The sequence below is a fragment of the Mauremys mutica genome, chromosome 17 (assembly GCF_020497125.1).
Source record: "Mauremys mutica isolate MM-2020 ecotype Southern chromosome 17, ASM2049712v1, whole genome shotgun sequence".
Taxonomy (NCBI): Eukaryota; Metazoa; Chordata; order Testudines; family Geoemydidae; genus Mauremys; species Mauremys mutica.
Genome location: NC_059088.1, coordinates 18,556,885 through 18,569,992, shown reverse-complemented (window position 1 = coordinate 18,569,992; position 13,108 = coordinate 18,556,885). Strand labels below are relative to the sequence as shown.

General features: G+C 61.5%; 1 protein-coding gene across 4 annotated transcripts in view; it reads right to left on the bottom strand.

The window, feature by feature from the left end:
• The window catches only part of CADM3 (cell adhesion molecule 3), a 135,490-nt gene that overhangs the window by 43,657 nt on the left and 78,725 nt on the right, over nt 1-13,108 (bottom strand). For all 4 annotated transcript variants that reach the window (XM_044992083.1, XM_044992085.1, XM_044992084.1 and 1 more), the window contains 4 exons: nt 9,149-9,289; nt 7,144-7,296; nt 6,474-6,611; nt 5,180-5,350 (listed from right to left, as the gene is read on the bottom strand). In XM_044992083.1, the coding sequence (XP_044848018.1) occupies nt 5,180-5,350; nt 6,474-6,611; nt 7,144-7,296; nt 9,149-9,289 (603 nt within the window). The remainder of the gene's footprint in view (nt 1-5,179; nt 5,351-6,473; nt 6,612-7,143; nt 7,297-9,148; nt 9,290-13,108) is intronic.

Here is a 13,108-nt window from a genome sequence, read left to right as displayed (position 1 = left end):
GGGCTGAGTAGGCGATCCAGGGGGGTGGGGGGCTGAGGAGGCAAGTGGGCAGTGGCGGGGGGTGAGTAGGCGAGACAGGGGGGTGGGGGGCTGAGGAGGCGAGTGGGCGGGCAGTGGCGGGGGGTGAGTAGGCGAGACGGGGGTGGGGGGCTGAGGAGGTGAGCGGGCGGGCAGTGGCAGGGGCTGAGTAGGCAAGACAGGGGGGTGGGGGGCTGAGGAGGCGAGTGGGCGGGCAGTGGCGGGGGGTGAGTAGGCGAGCTGGGGGAGTCAGTGGCTGACCTGTTCTACTGACCTGGTCTGGCTCCCATCCCCTCTCCAAGGGGTGCAGCTATCTGGAGGTGCTGCCTTCCTCAGTCACACCTCATTCATTCAACAGGGCAATTGATTACAAAGTGGGGGGAAGATCTTATTCTACTTCTAGCAAAAAGACATTTTTCTTTTACCTTAATTGTACTACCTTAGGGGCCCGCTATAACATATTACCAACGGTCAATACTGCTGTTCCGGTGGGGCAGCGCCGGGGAAGGAGGGTTTGTTTCCGCGGGGCGGGCGGTGCACGGGGGGAGGAGTATTTCGGGGGGCTTGGCGGTGCTGGGAGGGAGGGGAGTTCGGCGGGGCTGGGGGGGTTGGCCCTCAGCTGTTTGGAGTAATATGGCCCTCGCCGCCTTACGAGTTGTGCAGGCCTGTCCTAGAGCAACTGTATGAGCGGTGCTCATCCGACCTGAGGCTGTGGTTGATGGACAAAATGTCAGAGAACCCGCGACATGCAGGGCTGCTGGCTGATGAGTTTGTGAAGAGCCGGTCAGGGGGTGGCGGGGAGGAATCCCAAAGGAACAGGCCTGCCACGATGCAGAGAGAGAGTCACCCTGGGACCTCCCAAAGGGGGAATAGGGAGAACCCCCTCCCAAGGGGAACATCCAGCGTCAGGGCCAACTGACCGGCTCGAGGGGTCCAGCGGGACATGGGCTGCTATTTCTGTGGCCAGAGAAGCCACATATGGACCCAGTGCCCCAAGCTCAGGGACAGACTGAGCAGACCGAACCCACACCGGGTTAACTGGGTAGAGACCCAGCCGGACGAGGGGCAGGCTTCCCAGGCAATGGGGTCTGGGAGCTTATCAACTGCTCAGGAGAGAGGAGGGCCCCAGGCCAGCTCCTCTAGGGGGCTGGATGTCCCGGACTCAAAGTTCTCCATTTACAGGGCGGGTGCGGAGCTGTCCCTGCGGAGCGAGTGCCTTGTTCCCCTGGAGGTGGATGGGAGGAAAGTCTATGGATACTGGGACACGTGCGCCGAGGTGACACTGGCCCAGCCCAAGGTGGTAGCTCCAGATCAGGTGATGCCCAACACCTACCTGACCCTGACGGGGGTGGGCGGGGCCCCATTCAAGGTGCCCATGGTGAGGGTACACCTGAAATGGGGGGCCAAGGAGGGCCCCAAGGAAGTGGGGGTGCACCACCATTTGCCCACTGAGGTGTTAATGGAGGGGACACTTGGAGGACTGGCCAAGCAACCCCCAGGATGTCCTGGTCGTGACTCGTAGCCAGAGCTGGCGAGGGGCACTATGCTCTGACCTCGGGGAGGGTACCTTGCCTGATGTGCAGGATCCTATCCTGGAGGGGAGGAAGCACCCAGGGACACAGCTCAGGGAGGCTGTGGCTTCAGACCCAGCCAGTGAGAGGGAGCCGGTCCCCATCCCTTCCCCAGCTGCTGAGTTTCAGGCCGAGTTGCAGAAAGATCCCTCCTTGCGGAAGCTAAGGGACCTGGCCGACCTCAGTGCGGTACATTCCATGGGGAGAGGTTGCCAGGAGAGGTTCCTGTGGGAGAAGGGGTTCCTGTACCAAGAATGGGCTCCCCCAGGGAAAATGGAGTCATGGGGATAGCAGCAGGCAGCTGGTGGTCCCCCCGAAGTTTTGCCGCAAGTTACTGTACCTGGCCCATGACACCCCTCTCACAGGGCACCAGGGAATCCAGCACACCAGGCAGAGGCTGCTACAGAACTTTTACTGGCCTGGGGTCTTACTACGGTCCAACAGTATTGCCAATCCTGTGATCCCTGTCAGAGGGTGGGGAAGGCCCGGGACAAGGGGAAAGCGGCTTTGAGACCTTTGCCCATCATAGAGGAACCTTTCCAGAAGGTGGCTACGGACATAGTGGGACCTCTCAGTAAGACGACCCGGTCGGGGAAGAAATACATTTTGGTAGTGGTAGATTTCGCCACCCGCTACCGAGTCAACACCTTTGCCCAGGAAACTGGACAAAGGAAGAGGGGGAGAGAAGGAGGGGGAGAGAGCCTGCTGGAGGGGTTTTTGGTTTCAATTTTGGGCTGGCTGGGAAGAAGCAGGGAACCCCAAGTCTGGAGTCTAAGATCCTTGCCCCCCAGAGGAACCTGGCTGAGGGGTTCTGGTTGTACCTACAAGCCCTGCTTGGGACTGTCTTCCTGTCGCCTAATAAACCTTCTGTTTTACTGGCTGGCTGAGAGTCACGGTGAATCGCAGGAAGTGGGGGGTGCAGGGCCCTGACTCCCCCACACTCCGTGACAGCATGTGAAGGGGTGTTTAGTGGTGGGCTGTGTGTATGCGTATTAGTGATTAGCGGTGGGCTCTTTGTGCATGGGGATGGTTAGCAGTGGACTGTGTGTGCATGCAGGTAGTGGTTAGCAGTGGGCTGTGTGTGCATCTAAAGGGTGGTTTGCGGTGGGATGTTTGTGCATGAGGGGTTATTGGTGGACTGTGTTTGTGCGCAGGGAATGGTTAGCAGTGGGCTGCGTGTATGTGGGATGGTTAGCGGTGGGCTGTGTGTGCATATTAGTGATTAGAGGTGGTCTGTGTGTACATAGTGTTGGTTAGCAGTGGGTGCTTTGTGCGTGGGGATGGTTAGCAGTGGGCTGTGTGTGCATGCCGGGGGTGGTTGATGGTGGGCTGTTTGTGCATGTAGAGGTTGGTTAGTGGAAGGTTTGTGCATAGGGGTGGTTAGTGATGGGCTGTGTGTGTGTGTGGATGGGTTAGCTGTAGACTGTTGAGTGTAGGGCATTGTTTGCGGTGGGCTCTGTTTGAGCGCAGGGTGTGGTTAGCGGTGGGCTCTGTTTGAGCACAGGGTGTGGTTAGCGGTGGGCTGTGTGTGTGCACGGGGGGGGTTAGAGGTGGGATGTGTGCACACAGGGGACGGTGAGTGGTGGACTGTGTGTGTGAAGGAGGGTGGTTAGTGGTGTGCTGTGTCTACACAATGGGGGTTAGTGGTGGGCTGTGTGTGTGTAGGAGGGTGGTTAATGGTGTGCTGTGTCTACATAGTGGGGGTTAGTGGTGAGCTGTGTGTGTGTAGGCGATGGTTAGCGGTGGGCTGTGGGGGGGGTTAGTGGTGAGCTGTGTGTGTGTAGGCGATGGTCAGCGGTGGGCTGTGTGTGTGGGGGTTAGTGGTGAGCTGTGTGTGTGTAGATGATGGTTAGTGGTGGGATGTGTGTGTGGGGGAGGTTAGCAGTGAGCTGTGTCTATGTAGTGGGGGTTAGCAGTAGTCTGTGTGTGCATAGGGGATAGTTAGACATGGGCTGTGTGTACATAGGGGGTGGTTAGTGGTGGGCTGAGTGTATGTAGGGGCTCGCTAGCGGTGGGCTATATATACGTAGGGGCTGATTAGCAGTGGGATGTGTGTGTGTTGGGGTGGTTAGCTGTGGGCTGTGTGGTGCATGGTGGGGGAGTTAGCAGTGAGCTGTGTGTGCATCAGGGACAGTAACAGTGGGATGTGTGCACATAAGAGTGCTTAGCAGTGGGATGTGTGTGTGTTGGGGTGGTGAGCGGAGGGCTGTGTGTGCATCAGGGTGGTTAGCGGTGGGCTGTGTATGTGCATTGAATGGTTAGCTGTGGGCTGTGTGTTTGTATGGGAGGGTTAGCTGTGGACTGTGAGTGTAAGGCATGGCTAGCGGTGGGCTCTGTGTTTGTGCAGGATGTGGTTAGTGTTGGGATTTGTGTGCGCATAGGGGGTGGTTAGTGGTGGGTTGTGTGTATGGACAGGGGTGGTGAGCGGTGGGATGCATGCATGTAAAGGGGTGTTTAGTGGTGGACTATGTGTGTGCATATTAGTGATTAGCGGTGGGCTATTTGTGCATGGGGGTGGATAGCAGTGGACTGTGTGTGCATGCCAGGGGTGGCTGGTGGTAGGCTGTTTGTGCATTAAGTTGTTTAGTGGTGGGCTGTGTGTGCACGTAGAGGTTGCTTAGTGGTGGAAGGTTTGTGCATAGGGGTGGTTAGTGTTGGGCTGTGTGTGTGGACAGGGGTGGTTAGCAGTGGGCTGTGTGCGTAAGGGTGGTTAGCAGTGGGCTGTGTGTGTGTTGGGGTTGGTAGCGGTGGGCTGTGTTTGCACATAGGGTAAAGGCACCAGAATAATTGTACAAGTGGGGGGGGCCACCAGAGCCAGACCCGGCCTCCCCACTTTTTAACATGGGTGTTGTTCGGTGGTGAGGGAGTGGCATTGGTTAGTGGCAAGCTGTGAATGGGGCGTGGTAGGCCATGAGCTGTGTATGGGGGTGTGGCAGTCAGAGGGCTGTGGGGGGGGTGGTAGGCAGAGGGCTGTGGGGGGGCTGGTAGCAGAGGGCTGTGTGGGGTGCGGCAGGCGGTGGGCTGTGTGTGGGGTGGAAGGAGGTAGGCTGTGAGAGGAGTGGTGTCAGGCAGTGGGCTGTGTGTGTGTGGGCGGTAGGCAGTGGACTCTGTGGGGGGTGGCAGGAGGTGGGCTGTGTCGGGGCTGGTTGTCAGAGGGCTGCATGGGGGATGGCAGGTGGTGGGCTGTATGAGTGTGAGGGAGGTGGCAGACAGTGGGCTCTGTGGGTGGTGGCAGATGGTAGCATATGGGTGTGGTAGTCAGAGGGCTGCGTGGAGGATGGTAGGCAGAGGGTTGTGTTGGAGGTAGTAAGCCGTGGGCTGTGTATCAGGGGTGTCAGGCGGTGGACTGTGGGGGGTGTGGTAGGCCGTGGGTTGTGTCTATTGTGTGTGGGGTTTGTGGGCTGTGGGGGGTTGGGGTGCGCTGTGAGTGGGCGCGGGGTGTTCATGTGAGGCAGGGTGTGTCTGCGGAGGACGGGTCACTGGCTCATGCCTTCTTTTAGTCTCATCTGCACCTCGTCATGCTCGCGCGACACTCCAAGCACAGTCCCTGGATGCCTCCCCCTCCCTCGCTGTGGCTGGCCTGTACGTACAGTGGACCTGCAGTTTCTGGCTGGTGGATCTCTCTGAGTTCTGCAGGGACTCATGATCCACTGTGCAGGTCACCTCCACGTCGTTGTCTTCTTTGGTGACGGTGAACTCAATGCGGCTGGTGACGGTGAAGGTTTTCCCGTTGGAATCTTCCGTCACCTCGGAAGGCCTACCTTTGGGGGGCAAAGGAACAGGTGCTATCAGCGTGGGGCCTGCACAGGGCATGGGAATGACTCTATCTCACCCACGGGGCCCATCTGCACCTCACCCATTGCTTCAGAGCAAGGGACAGGAGCTGCTAGTGACGGGAGAACCTCAGCTAGTGGTTAGCTGGTGCCCTGCAGGAGGGTGCACGGCCCCTCCACCAGTTATCTTGGCCTGTCTGACTGGTCCTGAATCCTGGGTCTGGGGCCCCGGGGCCCCTTGGGGCAGAGACTGCCACAGGCATGTACTGGGCACAGCGGTTACCAGTCTTCCTTTGCAGTGTCACTGAGCATCCCCTTGGTCGTGGTACGAGGAGGCATGGCTGGAGCCTGACCTGGTGTCTCAGGGCAGCTCGTTGTGTTGCCTCCCACCCTTGTGTCCTCAGATTCAAACAGCCCCACTGTACCGGCCCTGCTCTCCCTGGTGGGCCCCGACATTCTCCCATGTGGGGTCTGAGCAATGGCCAGGTCACCTGAGAGCTGCCTCCACATCTCCAATGTACTGAGTGCTGGCCCCTGGCTTAGGGCCCAGGTCAGGTCATTCCTCCCAGGGCACAACACGTTGCCTTGGGCACCGAGTCCTCGCTGGCCCATGGGGGCAGGTCCCTCTAGGGTTCCTCACTCTTCCCCAGCCCTCATTATTACTGAACCAGGCTTTGTGCCGCCTCCCTGCTCCCCCTTCTTAGCAGATTCACAATGCAGCCCAGTGCTGCAGGACCCTCTGCCACCCGCTGCTGCCTGTGGCCATGCTGCAAAGGGACCGTGAGTTTTACTCTTTGTTTTCTGTCTGCCTCAGAGCCTGGTGATGCTTTACCCCTTCGCCTACCTCAGGCCCTGGGGCGCGGCTCCCTCTCTGCAGGCTCAACCCCAGGGAAAGATCTTCGCTAAGGTGCCAACCTGCCTGCAGTGGCCGATTAGGCCCCGGGGACAGCAGTGCCCCAGCCTAAGGGGCAGCCTCAGCTTTTTACTGAGCAGGGCCAGGTTCTCCCCTTCCGTTGCAGGCCAAGCTGCAAGGTTCAGGCCTTACCCAGCTTCACCAGAGCTGGGCTCTCAGTATGCCCTGGTGCCCTGCAGCCTAGCAGCCAGCACCTACCCTGCAGCTCCTTGTTGCCTTTCTTCCAGCGGAGCTGGGCAGCTGGCTTGCTGCCAGAGGATCTACAAATCAGCTGGGCCGTCTCTGTCTCTCGGATGGGCAGCTCGTAGCCAAAGATTTGAGGGTTCTGGGGGATTCCTGGGGGAGGGAGCAAGAAACAGAAAACGTCTCGTCCCTCCGCACCCCTGAACTGCCCTCCTGACGGCTCCCGAGCATGCGCAGGACAAGGGCAGGCACAGACACACAAGAAGACACACAGATACACAGGCACACATATACACAACACGGGGGCACATACAGACACATGCACAAAAGGGCAGGGGCAGACACACGGACACATGCAGACACATGGACACAGACAGATACATGGACACATGCAGACACACGGACACGCCCAGACATGGAGCCCTGGCTGGGCTCAGGTTGGAGCTGTGAGGAGAATCCAGGCCCTGTAGTTTGGAGGGGAGCCCAGGAGCATCCCAAGGGGCTGTGGCCAGGCCTCTGGGGCCCGGGACACCCACCCTTCAGCAACAGCAGGGAGCCCAGCTCCAGGAGCTGGCAGGGTGGGGGAGGGGATCGTGTGGGCTGCTGCCAGGCCAGGATCACACTCGCTGGGCCCCGTGCGCAAGCAGGCTCCAGTCCCCAGGGGAATGGAGTCACAAACCCTCACCCAGGACGGTGACGAGGGCCTTGGTCGTCCGCACAGGCATGGTGAAGATGGAGCAGGTGTACTCGCCCTCATCTGCCAGCACCACGTTGCTGATGCTGATGGCCAGCTCGTTGGGTGTGGACTTCACCAGCTGGATCCTGTTATCCCGGAGCGCTGGGGCCAGAGCGAGAGCGGTTAGCGATGCTGGCCGGCCAGCTGACCGGCAGGGGCGGGTACGACTGCTGGGGCCAAGAGCCAGCAGGAGCCTCCAGGTCACATTGCAACCCTGGAGTGACCTGGAGGCGCCTGCCTGAAGGGCACTGCTTTCCCTCCCCCGACGGGGCACTGCTTCCCTTCGTCCCGTCCCCATGGGGCACTGCTTTCCCTCCCCCCACGGGGCACTGCTTCCCTTCGTCCCGTCCCCATGGGGCACTGCTTTCCCTCCCCCCACGGGGCACTGCTTCCCTTCGTCCCGTCCCCATGGGGCACTGCTTTCCCTCCCCCCACGGGGCACTGCTTCCCTTCGTCCCGTCCCCACGGGGCACTGCTTCCCCTCCGCCCACGGGGCACTGCTTCCCTTCGTCCCGTCCCCACGGGGCACTGCTTCCCCTCCCCCCACGGGGCACTGCTTCCCTTCGTCCCGTCCCCATGGGGCACTGCTTTCCCTCCCCCCACGGGGCACTGCTTCCCTTCGTCCCGTCCCCATGGGGCACTGCTTTCCCTCCCCCCACGGGGCACTGCTTCCCTTCGTCCCGTCCCCACGGGGCACTGCTTTCCCTCCCCCCACGGGGCACTGCTTCCCTTCGTCCCGTCCCCACGGGGCACTGCTTCCCCTCCGCCCACGGGGCACTGCTTCCCTTCGTCCCGTCCCCACGGGGCACTGCTTCCCCTCCCCCCACGGGGCACTGCTTCCCTTCGTCCCGTCCCCATGGGGCACTGCTTTCCCTCCCCCCACGGGGCACTGCTTCCCTTCGTCCCGTCCCCATGGGGCACTGCTTTCCCTCCCCCCACGGGGCACTGCTTCCCTTCGTCCCGTCCCCATGGGGCACTGCTTCCCCTCCCCCCACGGGGCACTGCTTCCCTTCGTCCCGTCCCCATGGGGCATTCCTTCCCCTCCCCCCACGGGGCACTGCTTCCCTTTGTCCCGTCCCCATGGGGCACTGCTTCCCCTCCGCCCACGGGGCACTGCTTCCCTTCGTCCCGTCCCCATGGGGCACTGCTTCCCCTCCCCCCACGGGGCACTGCTTCCCTTCGTCCCGTCCCCATGGGGCACTGCTTCCCCTCCCCCCACGGGGCACTGCTTCCCTTCGTCCCGTCCCCATGGGGCACTGCTTCCCCTCCCCCCACGGGGCACTGCTTCCCTTCGTCCCGTCCCCATGGGGCACTGCTTCCCCTCCCCCCACGGGGCACTGCTTCCCTTCGTCCCGTCCCCATGGGGCACTGCTTCCCCTCCCCCCACGGGGCACTGCTTCCCTTCGCCCCGTCCTCATGGGGCACTGCTTCCCCTCCCCCCACGGGGCACTGCTTCCCTTCGCCCCATCCCCATGGGGCACTGCTTCCCCTCCCCCCACGGGGCACTGCTTCCCTTCGCCCCGTCCCCATGGGGCACTGCTTCCCCTCCCCCCACGGGGCACTGCTTCCCTTCGTCCCGTCCCCATGGGGCACTGCTTCCCCTCCCCCCACGGGGCACTGCTTCCCTTCGTCCCGTCCCCATGGGGCACTGCTTTCCCTCCCCCCACGGGGCACTGCTTCCCCTCATCCTCGCAGGGAACCGCTGCACCTCATCCGTGCCCCCCCTCCACAGGTCACGACTTCCCCTTCGCCCCCTCTCCTTCCCTGAAGTACTGCTTCCCCTTTCTGCTGCCCCCCTGCCTTGGGGCCCCATTCCCTCCCACCCCCTCCTCACACAGGGGGAAAGGCTGAGGAATGCTCTCTGGAGCCTCTTCCCCTCACAGCCAGTCTAGCCCGAGGCCCAGGGAGCAGTGAGCGGGGCCTTTCCAGGCCCAGCTGGGGCTGCCGGCAGTACCTCGTTTCTCCCCAAAGTACAGCGTCTGCTGGGCTGGGTTGGACCACTGCAGTGAGGAGTCGTCGGGATCCTCCACCTGGCACTTCAGCACCACGGTGCCACCTGCCACCACCGTCTCATCAGATGTTGTGGGCTGGCTCTCTGGGGGCAAACAGGGAGACGTCAGCTTGGGCTGACCCCGCTGCTCCAGGGCCTGCTCTGTGCTGGGCACCACCCCTCTCCTAACAACCCGGGCTCCTGCCCTGTGTGTGCTGGGATGAAGGTGAAAGACCGTCTTTGGCCAGATGGGAGCGTGACCCCTGCCGCTGGCTGACCTTGCTGCATGTCTGTGCCTGGGCCTTGGGAGGCACATTCCAGCCACCCCACTCTCTGGGGTCATGGCCCCGAGTTCTCATCCCACCTCTGCTCCTTTGCCTGGCCGGAGCCAAAAGCCCCTGGCCAGTAGCCCCAGCACACACCACTGGCTGTAGGCGGCTCCACTCCCACTGGCTGTACAAAGAGGCCTTTCTCCTGTTGTGCCCAACTCTGCCCTCCTCACCCCACCCCTAGATAGCAGCTGCTGGGTGCTCTGCCAGGGCCCATGCCCACAGCAGGACAGCACACTGGCTATGTGGGTTGGGTGCAGAGTCAGCACTAGGCCGGTCATTCACCCTGGGCTCGCTGGCATCACCCACATGGAGCAGATCCTGATTCCAGGCAGCACCTGGCACTGCTCTTTCCATAGGGACGGGCGCGGCCTTCTGCCTATGATGCATCCTGATGAGGATCTGCGCCTGAGCCCCACCATGTATGTCAGAACTGCCAAGGGCAGTTGGGACTGTAACCCACGAGCCCACCAGGGACAGCCTGATACAGTGCAAATCCCCTGCCCAACAGGGACAGCCTGGCGCAGCGCAAATCCCCTGCCCATCAGGGACAGCCTGGCGCAGCGCAAATCCCCTGCCCACCAGGGACAGCCTGGCGCAGCGCAAATCCCCTGCCCACCAGGGACAGCCTGGTGCAGTGCAAATCCCCTGCCCACCAGGGACAGCCTGGCGCAGCGCAAATCCCCTGCCCACCAGGGACAGCCTGGTGCAGTGCAAATCCCCTGCCCACCAGGGACAGCCTGGTGCAGTGCAAATCCCCTTGCCCACCAGGGACAGCCTGGTGCAGTGTGAATCCCCCGCCCATCAGGGACAGCCTGGGGCAGTGCAAATCCCCCGCCCATCAGGGACAGCCTGGTGCAGTGTGAATCCCCCGCCCATCAGGGACAGCCTGGTGCAGTGCAAATCCCCCGCCCATCAGGGACAGCCTGGTGCAGTGTGAATCCCCCGCCCATCAGGGACAGCCTGGGGCAGTGCAAATCCCCCGCCCATCCCGAACAACCGAACAACCGGGCGCAATGCGAATCCTCCACCCATCAGGCAGAGGCTGGACCAGCAGGACTTGTCCTCCACTCCAAGAGGGACAGATGGATGCAATGAACAGAATAATGATAAATAATAATCAACTAAAGAGGTGGGCAGGGCTCAGCCCATGAGGGAGGAAGTGGGGAAGGGGTCCTCACAGAGTGGGGGAGGGCTGGCTTATGGGAGTTGGGGAGGCTGAGTCCTGGGGGAGCTTCTGGCTACCCTGGAGCATCAGGGTGGATGGCCCCTTCTGGGGGGTGGGGAAGGGCATGTCAGCCCAAAGGGAAGGGAATGGGGGACCCCAGAGGCTCCCCCTCCCATGTTCTCTCTCCCCTTCAGTCCGAGGTGGGGAGCAGGATGCAGATGTTGGGCTGAATATCTAGGGAGGAGCTTCCTGCTCCAGGCCTATGGCTCCCCTGCCCTCTCCGGGTGCCCAGCTGGCTCCAGCATGCCCAGAGATTCTGGAGGCTGCTGCAGGGAGCAGAGCCAGCGGCCAGCTCAGCAGCAGGCTGGTGCAAACTGCAGGCTCGTGATAGTGCTGACCACGCCGCGGGTCCCCACGCAGCACATGCAGCAGGAGAGGCCAGGCCAGTCCCTCAGAGTTAATCCACAAAGCGCCCTGCTGCCCTGAGTGCAGGCTGTGAGACTCACGGGGAGTGCCAGCTGATCCCTCCTTCACGTGGGGCTTTGTCAGGAGTGGGCACCTCTGGGAATGGAGATTGTATGGTGGGCCATGAATGCCCACAAAGTGGGGGTTGGTGTGCGGGAGGGGGTGAGGGCTCTGGCTAGGGGTGCAGGCTCTGGGGTGGGGCCAGAAAAAAGGAGTTCAGTGTGTGGGAGGGGGCTCCAGTCTGTGGTGGGGGGTTGGGATGCGGGAGGGGATGAGGACTCTGGATGGAGGTGCAGGCTCTGGGGTTGGGCCAGGGATGAGAGGATTGGGATGCAGAAGGGGGCTGAGGGTGGAGCAGAGGAGTTCAGAGTATGGGAGAGGGCTCTGGGCTGAGGCAGGGTGTTGGGGTGTGGGAGGGGGTATGGGCTCTGGGCTGGGGTTGTGGGTTCCACAGTGGGGCCAGAAACAAGGGGTTCAGGGTGCGGGAAGGGGCTCCAGGCTGGGGCAGGGGATTGGGGAGTGTGGGAGGGAGCTCCAGGCTGGGGCAGGGGGTTGGGGTGCTGGGGGTGAGTACTCTGGCCAATGGGAGCTGCAGAATCAGCGCTTGGAATGGGCAGCATGCAGAGCCCCCTGGCTGCCCCTACGTGTAGGAGCTGGAGATAGGCATGCCACTGCTTCCAGGAGCCACGCAGAGCCACGGCACACGTAGAGTGGGGCAAGCCTCCAACCCCGCTCCCAGGCTGGAGCTCAAGGGCTGGATTAAAAGGTCTGATCGGCCGGACTCAGCCCACGGGCTGTAGTTTGCCCCACCCCTGGTCTATGTGGAAGCATTTAACATGTGAGAGTGTAAGGTGTGTGTGTGTACATGTAACATGTGTATGTCTGCATATATGTAAGTATGTGTTTATGCACATATCAGTGTTTTGCAGTTTGTGTGTGAATCCGAGTGTGTGTGTGTGTGTGTATCAGTGTGTGTTTGTGTGTGTATCAGAGTGTCTGTTATGGGCTAGGTGAAAACTTGTTATGGATTGAGTTAAACCCTTTTGAGACAGGTGTGAATGAACCCTTCAATTAACTAACTGTCAGGATGAGTTAGTCACAATCCCCAGCCCTAAGATAAAAGGGGACAGACAGGAGTTTGGACTGAGTGGGCAGAGGCCAGGGTTTTGCTGAGTAGTGAGAGAGAGAGAGAGAGAGAGTGTGTGTGAAGGCAGAACACACAGAAACTGAGAATAGACAGACACGGGACAGAGAGAGACTGAGGCAAAAAGCAAGGAAGCCAAGCAGTAGCCAGTGAACACAGTGGGTAACTCTGCACTGCAATTAAAACCTGCCGCTGGCCTGTGCCAGCTGACTTGGACTCGGGGTGGGGGTCTCTGGAGAGGGGAAGTCAGGGAGCGGGGCGCGGGGTGGATGAGTCGGAAGTTTGGGGTGAGGAGGCTGTCAGGAGGCAGGGGTGTGGAGAGGGGTTGCGGCAGGCAGGGAGCAGGGGGGGTTGTATGGGTCAGGAGTTCTGGGGGTCCTGTCAGGGAGGGGGAGTGGCTGGATGGGGCATGGGAGTCCCAGGAGTCTGCCTGGGGGTGGGGGTGTGGATAAGGGTTGGGGCAGTCGGGGACAGGTAGGGGGTAGGGTCCTAGGGGGGCAGTCAGGGGACAAGGAGCAGGGAGGCTTAGATAGGGGATGGGTTCCTGGGGGCAGTTAGGGGCAGGGGTCACAGGAGGGGGTAGCCAGGGGACAAGGAGCGAGGGGGTTGGAGGTTCTGAGGGGGGCAGTCACCCAGCCCTCTGCCCTGCACCCCCCCACACACCTACCGTTGGCCCTGTACCTCCCTCATACACACCCAGACCTCTGCTTGACTTCTTCACCCCCCCCCCCACGACCCCAGCCCTGACTCTGGCACCCCCACACATCCCCAGCCCCCCCTCTGCCCTGACATCTGTACACCCCCCCACATCCCCAGCA